The 17,119-nt window shown below is 43.2% G+C and overlaps 2 protein-coding genes across 5 annotated transcripts; one reads left to right on the forward strand and one right to left on the reverse strand.

The window, feature by feature from the left end:
- The first annotated feature begins 7,090 nt into the window (after nucleotides 1–7,090).
- Nucleotides 7,091–12,116, forward strand: ARMC7 (armadillo repeat containing 7). Of its 4 annotated transcripts, none has more exons than XM_054978599.1 (5): nucleotides 7,091–7,129; nucleotides 7,284–7,374; nucleotides 8,626–8,747; nucleotides 8,853–8,996; nucleotides 10,766–12,116. In XM_054978599.1, exons 3-5 carry the CDS (start codon nucleotides 8,657–8,659, stop codon nucleotides 11,101–11,103), a joined length of 573 nt encoding a protein of 190 aa, XP_054834574.1. In that variant the 5' UTR covers nucleotides 7,091–7,129; nucleotides 7,284–7,374; nucleotides 8,626–8,656; the 3' UTR covers nucleotides 11,104–12,116. The 4 variants fall into 4 exon arrangements, with proteins under 4 accessions (XP_054834574.1, XP_054834572.1, XP_054834575.1 ...); XM_054978597.1 differs by having other exon boundaries at nucleotides 7,120–7,165; XM_054978600.1 differs by having other exon boundaries at nucleotides 7,120–7,165; nucleotides 8,856–8,996.
- Nucleotides 12,117–12,219: 103 nt separating this feature from the next.
- Nucleotides 12,220–16,652, reverse strand: NT5C (5', 3'-nucleotidase, cytosolic). The gene is made up of 5 exons (XM_054978595.1): nucleotides 16,452–16,652; nucleotides 14,563–14,663; nucleotides 14,421–14,481; nucleotides 12,554–12,668; nucleotides 12,220–12,456 (listed from the first exon to the last, which is right to left on the reverse strand). Exons 1-5 carry the CDS (start codon nucleotides 16,635–16,637, stop codon nucleotides 12,314–12,316), a joined length of 606 nt encoding a protein of 201 aa, XP_054834570.1. The 5' UTR covers nucleotides 16,638–16,652; the 3' UTR covers nucleotides 12,220–12,313.
- Nucleotides 16,653–17,119: the final 467 nt, after the last annotated feature.

Consider the following 17,119-nt stretch of genomic DNA (forward strand, 5'->3'; position numbering starts at 1 on the left):
CTGTTTATGGAATGGACCCAAGGAACATGTCTTTGTAAGAGTTTAACAATGGACCAGAAACATGAAATTGATATAAGCTGCTCCTCCCAAGCTGTTTGCAAGGGACTGGTTTCAGGGCTGTGGCCAGTTTGTTACCTTTTGTCCTCAAACAATAATGCTGCGTTACTGCTGAAAAACTTGTATGTAGTTTTCTTTTTACGATACTTAAAGGTCAAGTGCACTTTTGTAAAACTGAAAGCACTAAAGTGAATTGATGCTGTTAAGAACTTTGAACTGTAATGCACAGAAAGTTTAGTACTTTTGGTATCTAGTTAAGGGAATGCATTGTTTTTTTCCACTCTGAACAAACCATTTGAGAAGGGACCTTCGCATTTTTCTGTAATTTTCTGAATAAAAAACCTTAGTAAAGAATCTGTTGTGGGAGAGCGTTTTTTTTGTCTGTGATCCTAATGTAAATTTAGTTCTGTGTTTTAGATTTTCTGTTATTTCTCCATAACTTTCCACTGTAGATTCAAGGGAAGTATTTCTCAATAAATTATAGTGGGTTAGATCCTGACTAAATTTTCTACTCATGCAATGCGCTTCTGCCAATAGAACAGAACATTCATGCTCCCCCTCCCACTGATCTCCCCAAAATGCTGTTCCTGGGGGACGGAGATCCCTCAAAAACAAAATGAGAGGCCATTTGGATTTGGTGGAAATCAGCCAACTCCTTCCATTGGTAGAAAATTTGGTTTGAATCTAACCTGTTGTAAATTAATCTCCCAGTCCTCTTTTGCTAGAAAATGATTATGGTTTTGCTGCAGCCTATCAAACAAATTCCATAGTTGATTATTCCTCTACTCCTCCTGCACATCCGTTACGTATGTATTTATTATTTTGTTCGATTTATATTCTGCCCTCTCCGAAAGCAGGCTCAGGGTGGGTCACATCATAAAACCATAAAAACCACAATTTAAAATACAATAAATAGTTAAAATCATTAAAAAGTTATAATGTTGACCCATTTAACAATGGATGAATCAGTGCCCTTGTTGGCAAGGTGGGCACTGATTTTCTTGCCTTCAGGATAAATTGATGGGCATGGGGCAAGTTATTGTTTGATAAATTATTGAACTTTAAATGAAGCATAAAAGATTGGTTATATTTAGGTTTTTCGTTTCACATTGATCTGTGGCTCCCTAGTCTCGCCTCACAGAGCACCACTAACCCTTCTGTTCTACCTCACTACCCATCACTACCACTTTTCTGGTTACACAGCTCCCTTAGGGTCTTTGCCCCCTGCTAATGGGAAGCAGAAACATTGTGATGCTTCCATAAACTGCCACTACCCATTCAACTATACAGTCCATGAGTGTATTGTGTACAGTCCATTCCACTATACAAGAACAGGCTATTGTGTTACAGGTTACAAACTAGAGATGGGCACGAGCCAAAAAAAAATTAATGATCCAGCTGATCGTGGATTGGTGCCGGCGACGATCCCGAATTAACGATCCACACCGATCATCTCCCGTTCCCGAGCTGTGGATCGTGGATGCCAAAGCGGGCTACGCTGCTATTCCCAGCTATGTGGGAAGGTGGGTGGCGGCGGCCACCGCCGAGCCTGGCGGCCACGGGGAGGCAGCAACGAGCCACCTCCCCTCAGGTCCCATTCAGCAACACAGGAGGTCTGTGTTTGGCCGTCAGAGCTGCCTATCAGGGTTTGCAGGGATGAGATTGGAGTGCCCATGGCTACAGAACACCCACTTCTCCCTCCCTCCCCTGGGTCTCTTCTCCCAACTTGTAACTGCTTTGCTGCTCTGTGGTTGGAAGGAAGCCCTGCTGATCAAGGAAAGCTGGGCTTCCATTCGGGTTTCCAGGGTGACAGAAGGAGGGCAAACAGAGCTCAGGCTTTCCCCTGGCTCCATTGCCAGGGGAATAGATTGCTGGCACCTGAGTGTCTGGATCCCTGATCCAAGCCCGAACGCAACGATCCAGGCCTCTCCCGATCGCTGGATCATTGGCCGTGGACAATCACGATCCGCCGGGTCACGATCGCACGATCGCCATTATCGTGGGGGTTTTTCGATCGTAATGCGGATCATGCCCTTCTCTACTATTACAAACATCCATAGCCCTAAAATAATAATTTTGTTAATATTTGGCAGGGCAATAAGTAACAAAGATTTCACTGGGTTATTACATTATAAAAGGAAGTTCCTGCTTGATCACCAAGCCCCGAAACAGAACAGGATTCTTCAGAGTTTGTAAGAGGCGGGCAGGGGAATTAAATTTTAAGCAGAAGTTGCAAGTGAACTTTTAAACATAACTAGTTTTATTACACAACTTCAAACTGGGGAAACCAGCCAATAAGAAGTTACTCCCGCCATCACCTTCTTCCAGTGTCATTATTCCTTTTCAAAACCATCATAGCTGGAACAATGTTACAGAACACATGTTTAATCACAGGGCCGCTACAAAGACTAAAACATTCCATTTTTAACTTACTTGAGAAGTGATATATTTAAAATGTTCCATTACTCCTTAAAGATTATACATTACTGGATGAAGCCAATCACTCCAAAATAAAGAACCTGCAAGTCACAGATACTGTTTTCTTTCTCAAAATCCATTTATTTTAACAATTCTCAAGGTTTGGTAATATTTTGTCAATTTTCCCCACACGCTGATGTCATGCTTCTCCCTACTGAGTATTAATTATTAATTATTATTATTATTGACTTATATCCCACATGTCATAGTACTCAAGATAGTTTACATACGATTTTATTTATTTATTTATGAAAACATTTAAACTCTGCTTTTCTTTGTTGTTTAAGGCAATTTCCAAAAGGTCTCCCAATGAAACAGTGATTACAGCCCAAACTTGCCTGGCATTTTCAAGGTTACTGGATCATAAACCCTCCAGCTAGACCCTAGGCACTTCCATTCATATGCATCAGCTGCATACAAGCAAACTAAAGTTGAAATTCTAAAAGTTATGTTCTCAGCAGGGCCAATTCAATAAGAAAATGACTTAGGCCACATTGTCCCAAAAGTCTGGGACAGGAAAAAGATGACAACTTGGAGTTCCCCCAAGATATTTCCTCGATTGGTCCAGAACACATGAAATGTTCTTGGTCTCACGCAGCTGCTTATACTGCCATCATCAGTCTGATCTAAAGTAGCCACAAGAGCATTTTTCCAGATGTCTCCCTTTTTTTTGATATTGAAGCGCATCCATTTTTCTGGCTGAGGAGACATTACATAGATATTGTTATTCATTCACATTTATTCCCCTTCATTACTCAACTGTCTTTATTTGAGGTACAATTGATTGAGAAGATCTTTCACACAAGACCGCTGAAGTACACAGGAGAAGTACAAGAGCATGGTGGTGGACCTGTGCAGTTCGCGTTTGTTTCAACTGAGTATAATCTTTCCACTGGGCAGTGCTTGCAAGCCTTCACTCTCCGAGTTACGTGCTTCTTATACATCAGGACCCTGCAGGATCAGGGATCCATCTAGTTCAGCATCCGATTTCCAAAAGAGGCCACTCCAACTTTCTAGGAAGCTGACAAACAAGGCACATCCTCCCGCACTGCCCCCTCTCCCCCACGGCAAGTATACAGATTCACTACCATTTACTTAAACTGTGAACAACCGGGGAGAGCAAGATAAAATATCATTGCACTGTGATCTTAAATGTATTACAGGTACATATGTTTTGCTAAAAACAAAGGAAAAAAGGGAGTTCAAAAAGAAGACTCCTAGTCATCATGAACTCCTCCAAAATCAGACAATATCATTTATATTCGTTACACATGTGCAAATTTGACATCCTCGCAATGGCTCATCCAATAAAAACTTTCCCTGCCCAATTACTTCACCTTCATTCCTTCCACTGCCCTGAATTTGCCTCCCTCCGCACTAAATCCTAGAAACAGAATTTTTATCTGAAGTACAAAATTTGGAATTCTGAACAGGCATACATAATCTATGCAGCCCCAACCGAATTACTATATTCACACTGATAAATACGCAGAGGTCATCATTTCGTCTGTGTAAAAAATGTACACAGAAAAAAATATAGCAGACTTAAAATTAACTTAAACTTATACATTTAACTAATAAGCTACATAATCTGCTTCCTTTACAACTGAGTGTCTAACAAATAAGACACAGGACGCTCTTCCCATGACCAGTGTTTTTAAAAGGTAAGCAGTAACCACATGGGGCCCGAATCTGGGCTGCAGCTTGAGGAATGGAGAAAGGATTTAACCCACACAGAAGGGATAAAAAGACAGATATGCTGTCTTTTGCCTATCGTTTCCCCACTGCTATACAAGCACTGAGTTGGCAGCTTGGGTTTTGAAAGTGTACAAAAATCTAAATAATGCTTCAAAATTAGTAACTGTGTTTCAAATACTGATTTAAAACAAATATAAGGAAGCGAGTTTTACTTCACGCACCGGAACAGTGACCTAGCTGCTTCTGCACAGGCATTAACAATTTATTACTTATTGATTAAAATATTTTAATCTCACCTTTCCTTGTAGTTTAAGGCAGCTAACAGTAGTAGATTAAAAACATCTACAGGTAAAACTCAAATAAAATAACCTCCAAGTCCCTCTTCTCTACCCTTTAAAAGACACCTGTCATTCAAACCCCCTCAAAGCCCTGGCAAACAGACAGGCCTTGCAGCACTTTCAAAAGATCTCCAAGGCAGAAGCTCCCCTTACCTCCTTAGGGAGCTCACTCCACAGAGCAGGGTTTAGGATGGAAATGGCCTGAACTCTTCTGGATAACAGATGCGCCATCCTACGAGGTGGAATCACCAACAGATGGCTAGTTGGCACACAGGGACATATAGAAGATGGCCCTTCAAATACAATGTTATGCATTGGTGAAAAATTTCCAAGGGAGGGTTATACTATTCATTGCAACTGTAAGTATTTTTAAAATCCCTTAAAGCCAATTTATATTACATTTCATGTTCATGGTCACATAAGAAGTCAATAAAACAGCGAAGACCTGATATCTCCCATGAGAACATCAAAGTCAAAAGAGTTTATTGTCCATAGCCATAGGCCGTCACAATTCACGAAACATTGACTAATAAACAATTAAATCCCTTATCACAGTTTGTATAGGTTACTAAAATTAATTAAAACAATACAGTATGCCAAACTATCCCAGGAGTCACGAAACAGCCTCATTCAGTACCACCTTAGATCTTATCTTTTTGGCTGCGAGTGAAAACTGAGAGACTCTATAGGACACATGATTATCAGTGTCAGATAACAAAAACACAATCTTCTCGATTTCAGAGAATATCTCCCATAATATCTCCATTATAATGTGAACCTGGCAAGTGCACACAGCTGCTGGAGGCCAAATTCCAACCCCCACAAAGGTAGTGGGTGGGTGAGAACTCCCACCTGGTCCATTTAGTCAGCAGGCCAGTCAGGTCTCTGTTCCCCTGGCAACAGTGAAGGCCCACTAAGAGGCACCTCTCTTTTGTGCTAGATCAGCCAGTTGCTGTTGGCGTCTCTGCAGCACTTCTTGGCGCTTCTCCTCGTAGTACTGATGTTCTCGGGCACGAAGCTCCTCTATCTCAGGGAAAAATCGATGTCTACGGAAAACACAGGCACACACAGAGTTCAGCAAGCTTTCCTATCATATTGGGCAAGCTTCCCTGAGTTTCCCCTCACCTTCATCAGTATAAAACATTATATACATCCCTGTCAACTAGGATTTCTGCCTGGAAAACTTGATAAGTAAATTGTAAGACTATGCAATGATTGATACTGAACTTTCATGTACTTCTGGTTCTGTTCCCACTCTATCTACCCGCATACATTGTGTGTATCAGGCTAGCACTGCATCTAATCCCAATATGCAACGATAGGGCTTTCCAGGCACCCTGAAAAGGACAGTCCAGCGTCAATTCTAGTTCAAGTTAACATTAGTGTTTGAGGTATTTGGTTAAATGGGCAATACTTCTTACTTCGCATAAGTTCCCCTGAAGAGCAGTGTGGGATGGGAGTCTTTACTGAGTTGGTTCTGCAGCCAAGCCACTCAAGCGACTGCTGGAGTGGCACAGTGAGGAGGGATCTGACCAACTTCCAGACATTAGCAGCAGGGAGGTGATCAGTATCCCCTCATGGGCTCCTGCCACCAGACAAACCAAACCCTCCAAGCGGACCCAAACAGCAGTAGCCCTGGCCCATAAAGGGACGAGTGTGCTCTGCTTGGGACAACAAAACACTTTGAGCCAGTCCTTTGGGAGATTATTAGAGGGTGCTTTGGGGCTGAACAATCTTGCAAGGGTAATGAGGGATACTTCCAAATACTCGTTTAACCAACCAGGGTGCCTGCGAGGCACCATTCAAATAAATTATTCGCTATTTGCACAGGGAGCCAATGTAGCACAATGGTTAAGTGGTTCAGCTGCGAAGCTAGTACTCTACTGGTTTGAATCCCACTACTGCCATGACCTCAGTAGGTGACCTTGGGTAAGCCCCTCCTCTCAGCCCCAGCTCCCCAGCTGTATCGTGGGGATAACAACACTAACTTGTTCACCACTCTGAGTGGGGCACTAATCTGTCTAGAAGAGCAGTATATAAGCACAGTTATTATTATTACTGTGATCACTGCTACCATATTTAAATAAAATCAACGAAGCAATATAATCAGGTGTTTACAGAGACACCCTCTTCCAACCTCACTCCTCTCCTATTCTGTTCTGCCATTCCTCCCTTCGGCTCCCTTCGCCCCGACCCTCCGGGTCGCACCTGTACACGAAGGCGGTCGCCAAAGCGCAAAAAATGCTCCCAAACAAGAGCGGCTTAACTAGTCGCTTCTTCGCTGACAGTCTCGCCTTCACTGCCATTCTCGCTACGACCGCGACTCTCGAGCGAGACAGAACGCCACTGCGCGGACCCTTTCTCTCTTTCGGCCCTCTAAGGCTTCCGTACGCAACCTACTCTGGTCAGTAAAAATGGGGAAACACGCAGTCAGGAATCACCCTCCGTGGAGGCAGAGCGGCGGCGCGCTATCCCTCGACACCTCTATGATCGAAAGCCTCTCCGCTTTGCCTCGGACGTCAGAGCAAAGCACCAGTTCAACGAGACCGGAAGTGCTGGTAAGGACTGCGGACCTCTCCCACGCTGTCTCTATGGTATTACCATTACGGCCACTCGGCCGCCTATTCTTTTACGTAACTTCTGTCCCTCCAGATATGGGGCGGGGGGGGGGGGGGACATTAACGTTTTTAACTCTGGATTTTATTCTCGTAGGGCGGTTTGCACTCAGAGAGGCTTGACCTGTGATAATGGGGGGAGTTGCTGTACAAAGTGAAGGGATGTAAAGCGCCCTCCAGGATAGCAGGTAACAGGGAAGGGCGGGTAACTGAAGCAAAAGGTAGCTGTTTTACTGTTGCAGAAAACTCGTTGTGAAACGAAAACGTTTTGTGGCCCCTTTTAAACGATCAGATTATCTGGAGCGTGAATTCTAAGTGCACAGACTTCAGTGCACTTAAAAGGGTACAACTTTGCTTTAGATGACAGTTTTAATCATTCAAGCCCACTTATTCTGGGAAAAACTGGAACTCTTGTATAGAGCTCAAGTTTAAAAACATGATAGGGTACAGTATATATTGAATGTTAATACTAATATCCAAGTCCCCATTCAATTATGGCTACTGGAGAAGGTAGGAAAGAGAATAAGTGTACGTCTGTGTACAGAGACGCCAAATTTTGAGTAGAAAATATTTTAGACTAAATCCATGACACAAACATCAAGTGACTTCCTGAGTAAATGACTTGTGGAAAACCTACACTTAAAAATTAAGCTTCAGATCACTGGTGGATATTAATGAGCAGTTAGTCACGGCGCAGGAAGCATAGGGCAGAGGGTTAAATGCCAAGATTTGACTGGTAAAGGGCAGGTGGGCTATCCCATTTGTTCCCTAGTGAAAAGAGGATGTCTTCGTACAAACAGCTGAAGAATTTCTGTTCAAGTGGCAGTGTCTTCCAAATTTCCACATGGAAATGACGTGGAGATCCTGAAGAAAAGCACAACACAATTCGGTAGTATTTTTTTCAGCTGGAACGCAGTGGAACGGAGTTCCAGTGGAACGGAGTTCCAGAACCTCTTGCAGTGGACCGGAGTTCCAGAACCTCTTGAAAATGGTCACATGGCTGGTGGCCCCGCCCCCTGATCACCAGACAGAGGGGTGTTTAGATTGCCCTCCGCGCCAAGGGCAATCTAAACTCCCCTCTGCCTGGAGATCAGGGGGTGGGGCCACCAGCCATGTGACCATTTTCTCTGAGGGCAACCCACTGAGTTCCACCACCTCTCTTCCCGGAAAAAAAGCCCTGGTATTCCCTATCTGAAGAATAAACCCAGAGAACTGCTGGCTATTGCAGTACTGACTAGGCAGTGAAAACATTGTTCTACCCATAGGCTTTATTTTTATTCATTCACTGCATAGACTGAAGCCATGTGTTAATAATTACTCCTAGCTTGTAATATAATAGGTCTGTATATAATTTTAGGAGCTTAAGCAATAAGGGAAAAAAATGAAGCAGAAATCTTACACCCATTAGAACTTTTCAACAATCCTGTGGTTGTATGTAGGTTATGAAGCAATGACTTTTTCTCCAGCATCATGTCTGAAAAACAGCAGGATCTGCTAGGACTGGGTCGCCTTGAGTATCTTCAAGCCCTAGTTACCGAATTCCAGGTAACAGAAAGTTCTGGTGAGTATATTTTATTGGCTCTTAGCCCCTTTTGTTTGGGATTTATAGATGCCCAGTTCAGTTACTTTGTTCTTTCGCTCAGGAACGGTTTTTGTTATATTTCAGAAGCCAAGGAGCAAGTGCTGGCTAATCTAGCTAATTTTGCTTATGATCCCAAGAACTATGACTATCTCCGGCAGCTCAAGGTCTTGGACCTGTTCCTGGATACGCTCACAGAGGATAATGACACCCTTGTGGAATTTGCACTTGGTAAAGCTTTAATTTAAATCAATACACTGCATTATGGCTGTGTCCAAAAACTACTAGGGTATAGGAGATACTAGTATGAAAGAATCATGTAGGATGGGGTTAACAAGTCTTGTTTTCCTCTTTGCAACATACTGTGCTGGTGCACACGTTTAAAGAGAAAAGCAAATGAAAGTGGATTTTAAGTAAAAATGTTTTGAAAGAGTGCATGCCACATCAAAATAGTTAAACTAAAATTGCAACACTTGAAGACTCAATCAACTTTTCAGGACAGACATCCATGACACCTTAGATGCCCCCTTGTTTGGCCATCCTTTCACCATTCTGTTCAATTTCTATTATGCCATAGATTTTGCAAGTGGTACATAGATTTTTGTAAATTTGTGGAATGAGTACAGTTCATACTGAATGCAAAATTTGAACGTTCTGATTTAGAAAGACAAAATAATACTTCTGGTTTTATCCAGGTTTTGTATGGATTTCACAATTTCTGTGAAATCTATCCAAAGAATGAATACAATAATTTACCAAAAGATAGAACTGGTCATCTGTGTGGTCCTTCCAGATAGTGAGCAGAATCTTATGACACTCTTGATTTCAAGACTTCTGCAGGTTTTCCTCCCCAACTGGCAGACTTACAGATAACCAGTTTACCAGATGATCACACACACACATCATTGTAAGTTACCACTTGACCAAGAGCAAGAGTCTAGTAGCACCTGTAAGACTAACAAAATTTGGGATAGGGTAATGAGTTTTCATGAGTCTCAACTCACTTCAGATACCATCTGAAGAAGTGAGCTGTGACTCACGAAAGCACATACCCTACCACAAATTTTGTCAATCTTCTAGGTGCTACTGGACTCTTGCTGTTTCCTACTGCCACAGACAGACTAACACAGCTACCCATCTTAATCTATCTCCACTTGACCAAAAGTTCAGCTGCACGCACCCAAAATGTGTGCTTTAGCATCCCACTGTAGCACCCTGCCAAATGGGAGACTTACCTTGTGCCTTCAGAGGAGTGCTTTTTATGGTCAAGGTTACAAATTAGCATCTTGTTCTTACAGATTTTTACTTTGTGTTCAGTGAGAATTACCTTGTCAGCATGCTTAGAATTCCAGCAAGGATTCCTCAAGGAGGAAGCAGTAATGTTGTAAACAAAAGAGCTTAATACAGCATAGCGACTAGTGTTAGGCAAAGGGGTTCAAATCCCTGCTCAGTCTTCAAGCTCACTAGGTGATCTTGGGCTAGAGTTGCCAGGTCCATGTTGGGAAATTCCTGGAGATTGGGAAGGTGGAACCTGGGAAGGGCAGGGTTTGGGGAGGTAAGGGTCTTCAGCTGAGTATAATGCCATAGAGTCCACCTTCCAAGTCAGCCATTTTCACCAAGGGGAACTGATTTTTGTCACCTGGAGACCAGTTGTAATTACGGGAGATCTCCAGCCACTACCTGGACACTGTCAACCCTACCTTGGGCCCTCAACATAGCCTGTCTCACAGGTTGCTCTGTAGCTAAAACGGGGAGGAGGCTTATGTTATGTCACATTTTGGGCGAATCAGCTTAGTGCCTTGCAGGAAGGGCAGCATAAAAATGTAACACAGGAAATAGAGGAGAGGAATTGAACAGCCACTTCTGCCTGTGTTTAGAACCCACATGCTGTAAACACACTGAAACTGCATAAAGAACTGAAGAAGCAGCTTGCCCTGAAACATGAAAGACTTAATAACAGAGTGGAGGTTGTAACAGGCTTTTGTTCTATCATACTTTAGGTGGCCTTTGTAACCTGTGCTTGGACAAAATCAACAAAGACTACATCTTGGAGGCTGATGGGGTAGCTGCTGTCATCAACTGCCTGTCATGCTCCAACGAGGAGACCGTCATGTCTGCAGTTACCGCTCTGATGTACCTGACCACCCCCCAGTCCCGCCAACAGATCACCGCTCTTCCCGTAGTGGAGTGCATGCTGCGTTTCTCTCTCTCAGCCAACAGGAGGCTATCCAACCTGGCAACTATCTTCCTTGAAGACTACTGCAGCCCTCTGCAAGTAGAGGAGGCCAGAAACCTCACCAAACACACAGCTCTAGGGATCCCCCTACCAAAGAATTAATGCATCAGTGAGACATTTCTTCCTGTGCCTGTATGGGAAAACTTAGTCATAAAGGGGAGAAATCAATCCAGAAATTCTGAGCTTGCAAATAACTAAGTAGGCCAGGCCTACTTAATTCTCTGTCATTTTAGGGGCTCCTGCAAAATTCACACTTTCCAGTTATGTTAATTGCTTTTTAATTAACACAAATGCCATTTGGAAGAATGAAAAGCTGCCAAAGAGGCCTTAGTTATTAATAATTAATTATTATGAATAATTAATTTAGTTATTAATAGTTATTATCTGCCTGATACTGGTTCTTTTAACTGATGTTAGTAATTTAATTATGGCCCAGTAAAGCAGAAGGTGGCAGATTATTGTATCACGAGAGACATTAGTTCTTGAGTCTGGGGCCTTTATCACTTTTCATCTGGCCTTGCATATATCAGCTCCAGAGATCTTTAACAGCAGGGGTGTTCACCCATTTTGAGTTTCAAGGGCCAAACTCCCCACCCAACAGACACCCAGGACACATTCATTATTTCACAGTTGTCACCCCCCCCCCTTATAATCCTAGGCACTTCCTCCTGGTGCCACTGGGCATACCTGGTTGCATCCTCTGACACTGCTGACAGTACCTGAATTGGCCCCTCTACCCACAAGAGAGGAAGGGAGAAAAGGAGAGGCTGGAGGGCAGAGAGATGGGAATGGGGTGAGGAAGGAAGCCAGTGCTCGCGCTGGAGGCTCCATGCAGTTACTCACTCATCGGTGAGGTGGCAGAGCTGGTTCTGCCATTTGTTCACCTCGCCTGCCTGCCAACCACAAAAGGGCACATGAGGCCAGTGAGCTGGAGAAGCACCTCTGTGCTGCAGGGACCTCAAGACAGCAGGAAGGCAATCAGGCAGCAAAGCAAAAAAAGCTATTCCCTGTCTGGCAGTCTGTGGGAACGGACTAGTTGACATTTTTGGTGTGCGACACATTTGACACCTATTTTACAGTTTTGTTTACTAAAACAATTATAAAGATACAACACACTGGAATTTAGTATTTTAATAATAACTAATAAACCAAGCATTGCAGGTAGGATAAAATACTATTCTGTTGTGAAGTGGAGAGAAGGAGATACCATTTGACTGGGTGAGTGCATGCTTCCATCCAATGGAACTTGGTCGTCGGCATCCGGACATCACTTGCACTGCCAGTTGAAATGTATGCCCCATTTCCCTGGACATCACCTAGAACGTTTGCTCTCCAGGATTGCCCTCCAGTCGTCAGTCCAAGATTCTAGTCGCCTTTGGGGGGTCTGCAGCTTTAGATGCCGATTATGACAACAAGAGAACAAGATGTGTTCCCAGCTCGGATTAGGCTCTACCCCTATGAAAAATCAGAACATTGTAACGGCAACCATTCCATCATGCAAGCAGCAGTAAAGCCCTTTGATTCGAAAGCCACACCTTGCAGGTTCTCATACCTGTGACCACATCCTTGTCATCAAACAGCAGATCAGCTGACACTACCGTCTTATCTCTGGTCAGAATTAATCGCTCCACAAATCCGGGGCCCAAGTGCTTCTCAATCCAGCTGTACTATCAGGTGAGGAGAGCAGTAATAAGAAAATGTTTTAAATTCTAATAATATCCGTTTTACTACAGGATCCCAGACTGAATGTCATGTTTAATCAGCAGTACCAGACCAGACATGATGTTTGCAATCTGAATTTCAGAGCTCATCTGAAATGTGCTTTGTAAACTTAAGGTGACACATACACAATTACTTTTGCAAATCATATAATCTGCCTCCCTGTACAGATCCTGGTGACTTTCTACAGAATCGTTTTAGTCTGGATGACAGAAATTCTTCACTTTTACACAGAGCAGGATCCTATAAAATGTGTACTGAAGAAGCACACCGCCTTGATCTTTCCTATTTATTCCTTTCCAGTCTTCTCCTCAAGGCCTCCACAAAGCTGATGATGAACATTGTGGGACCTATGTGGACAAACCACATAGACACGCAAACCATGTGGCTGAGCAAAATCACTCCCCTTCAGTCTTGTGCCACCAGAGGCACCACTGCCAGAAGAATATGGGGCTGATTTTGCCTAGTTTCCCTTCTTTACTGCAGTTCCGCAGGCTGGGTGGGCTTTTTGTTTACAAAAATTCCAGGAAGTTCTTGGGAAAATGGAAAGGTGGAAAAGAGCTGTGAATAATGTTAGAGGAACGCTTTGTAGAATCCAACTCATATTCCCTTCTCCCTCTAATCTCTTTTCTGGGGGGGGGGGGGAGTCTTTAATGGGGCCCAAAAAAGCGGTAACAGAGCGTACCATTTTTATGAAGAAGTGCAGTTGCATAAAGAAATACAGTTTGTGATCTGCATATAAATGTGATACTTATTGTTTCTGACAACTTGGTCTTTTGGCTCTACTGCTTAACAATTTACTAACTAAGCATAGTTAAGAGGAGTTACTGCTTCACTGTGAATTGTGGGGGGAGTTAAGACTTTTCATATTTATGTCAGAAGACTATCAGCTTAGAAGACCATGTCCTTTGTGCATTTGATAGAGTAGCACACAAAAACTTACACCATGCATGGCTCATAAAGTGGGAAAGCACAGGTGGAATTAGGCATATGTCTCTTTAAAATTGCAGAAGCTTTGGCCTCATCTGCTCTTTGATAGACACTTTTGAGTTTTAAAATGAACACCCTTTGCAGCAGAAATGTCAGATTATTCATCCAGTCTATATTATTCAAATTCAAGGGAATAACAGGATGAGAGTTGGCACGTATCCAACCTCAGGCTGGAGGAAGGCTTCAGACTGTTCCTTGGTGTGGTAGGATACACTCATGGACTGTAGGATACAAATTCTAGATCTAAACTGACCCCCAATAATTTATCTCACTGGGCAATGTCTGGCTAATCAAACCCAGTTTGATGTAGTGGCTAAGAGCAACAAAACTCTAATCTGGAGAACGGATTTGATTCCCCACTCCTTTGCGTGAAGCCTGCTGTGTGACCGTGGGTCACTCACAGCTCTCTCAGCTCTACCTACCTCACAAAGTTGTTGTTGTGAGGATAATAATAACAGACTTTGTAAACCGCTCTGAGTGTGGCATTAAGTTGTCCTGAAGGGCGGTATATAAATAAAATATTGTTGTTATGAAGGTAACTAAGCTAATAGCATGATTCTCCTGCCAGAATAGTCCTACCATGATGCAGGAGCAGATTAACCAATGGGAGCAAAAGATGTAACTGAGCAGAGAAGAGAGGCCAAGAGAAAGAAGCAAAAGGGAGCAGGGAACTTCAGCAGTAAAGCAATATGAAAAGGAAAGGGGCCAACCTTCTCTGGGATGCAGTATTCGTATCTCCGTAGAGGGCTTGTACAAATAAAAACATCGGTGCTGAAAAGACACAGTGTTACTAATCACCATGAGTACATGGACTATAATCCTGAAATGTTTTATATTTTCAGTGGCTCTTACTTTGGCATTTGGACCATCTCCTGTATTGCTTCAATAGCTGCTGGAATAGGATCCAAGCCCAGAAAGAAGCCTGGGGACTCGTACACACTTGCTGCCTTATCCTAAAATCACATACACAAAATTAGGATTTTTGTATTGCAACAGACTGAACAGCACACACTGAATATTAATTTCAGCTGAGAAGAAGAAATACATGAACTGGGTTTCCTGATCATCAGAGGACCCCAAGAATCTTCTGATTTCTGAAACCATGGCAATAAGCAAACAGCACTAGAAGCAGGGCTTTTTTTCTGGGGAAAGAGGTGGTGGAACTCAGTGGGTTGCCCTTGGAGAAAATGGTCACATGGCTGGTGGCCCCGCCCCCTGATCTCCAGACAGAGGGAAGCTGTGGTGCGGAGGGCAATCAATCTAAACTCGCTTCTGTCTGGAGATCAGGGGGCGGGGCCACCAGCCATGTGACCATTTTCAAGAGGTTCCGGAACTCCATTCCACTGCATTCCAGCTGAAAAAAAGCCCCAATTAGAAGTAATTGGAATGGCAGGGCTGCATTTTATTGCTGCTCAACATCAAGGCGGAACAGTTATTTTCTGTTCAAATAAAACAAGCGCATTGTAGCTTTTTAAATACATTTAGAATAATTTAAAGTGCCCCTAAATTGAAATGTAGATTATGCAAACTAGCATTAAAATCCATGAAGTACATCCAAAGCAGGACGTTTTAATTAGATTATCTCAGAGGGGAAAACGCTAGCTATTCCTTCAATTTCTGCAGACTTCCATAAGGAAAAATTCAACACACACACCAGCCTAAAGGGCATCTACTTTAATTCCATCAGAATAGCAAGCTCTGACTCACAAAAGCTCTCACCATAGAATAACTGTTATTCTTTTTTTTAATATATATTTTATCAAAGTAAAAAACGGATACAAAAAGAAAGGAGGGAAAAGTTAATAAGGTCAAGAAGATTTTGCAACTTACTGCTACAAGAGTTCTTAGAATACAGAATGCACAAAAACTTAATCTTTTTCAATATTTATCCACATAGCAATAAAAATTGCAACTGTTAAGTCCCATTGCTATATACTACACATACATAGCACCTCCCACCTCCTTCCCCTACTTAGTAATAAAAATTAATAATCAAAAAGGAAAAACTCATTCCATTATTACTACACGATTTCATCTTATCTCTTTATGTAACGGATTAATATAGCAATCCTCTCTACTTATCCCTAACTTTATCAATGTTTCCATATCTACAAACTATTTTAGCAATTATATATTTGATTATATATACATACATTTCCCCTCGTCAGACTGTAACCTCTTATAAGATATATACAATAAGTTTGTATGTGATCTTATTCCAATTTATAAAACTACAACATCTTATTCTATTTATAAGCAAAATAATTCCGCCATTTCTCTTCAAATTCACTTATTGGTCTTCTATTTATATAACTTATCAATTTGAATTACTGTTATTCTTCAAGGTAACACTGAACTCTTGTTTAATTTACCAAGAAGTTAGCCGTGCTAGTCTCTAGTTGCAAAATAGTAGTCCAGCAGCACCTTTAAAACTAACAAACTTTATTGTAGCATAAGCTTTCGACAACCACAGCTCTCGACCACAGATTCATCTGACGAAGACAGCTGTGGTTCTTGAAAGCTTATGCTACAATAAAGTTGGCTGGTCTTAAAGGTGCTACTGGACTCTCTACTGTTTAAATTGCGACAGCTATTTTGTACGAACATATCGATCGCTTGCTTGATGCATACATCTGGGCAAATCCTGGCGATCTGTTTCAGACCCTCCTACTTTCCTCTCCCATCCCCGCAGTACTCGGGATCCCGAGGCGGGCAGAAGCCCCTCTTCACCCCGGACTCACCCCCAGGTCCTCCCGCAGGCAGCGGTACTGCTCCCGCGCAGAAAAGCCCCTTCGCTCCGTCAACTCTATGTGGGGATCCCCAGGATAGGAGGCAAGAAAGCCTCTTAGCAGCCCGCCTTCGAAGTCAGCCAGCACCCCGTCCATGTCCACCAGCACCCGAAACGGGCGAGCAGCGCGGCAGGCCATTGCCCCGGCAGGCCAAGCAAGCACGTGGGCGACGGGGACCGACTTCAATGGAGCTGGGCGGAGCCGGAGCCTCGGGATTGGTCTTTGGGGCCTGTGACGTACCAGAGCCGAGGCGGAGGAAAGGCAGCGCCGCGCCGCGCCGAGATGAAAGTGCCAGGCAAGAGCGCCTCTTACCTACTTTGCCGGATCGCTGGGAGAAATGGCAGCAGCAGCTTTGATTCACACCCAGGCCCGTAATTCCGCGGGTGCAAAACGCGCCAGCGAGCATTAGGCTTTCAAGTGCAAATTGTCTAGGCAAAGGCGTTGGTGGAGAAACGTGTGACTCTTGTCATAAATCTTCCAAGTGTGAATTCTCTCCGCAAATGGCTAGAATGGAATCAGTAGTTGGCAAGGCTGGAGAGCCCCGATTTAAAATCATGCTGGAGTAAAACACAGAGAACTATGGAGTGGTCAAAAATGTGTTGACTCACAGCGAAAGGAAG

The sequence above is a fragment of the Eublepharis macularius genome, chromosome 4 (assembly GCF_028583425.1).
Source record: "Eublepharis macularius isolate TG4126 chromosome 4, MPM_Emac_v1.0, whole genome shotgun sequence".
Lineage (NCBI taxonomy): Eukaryota > Metazoa > Chordata > Lepidosauria > Squamata > Eublepharidae > Eublepharis > Eublepharis macularius.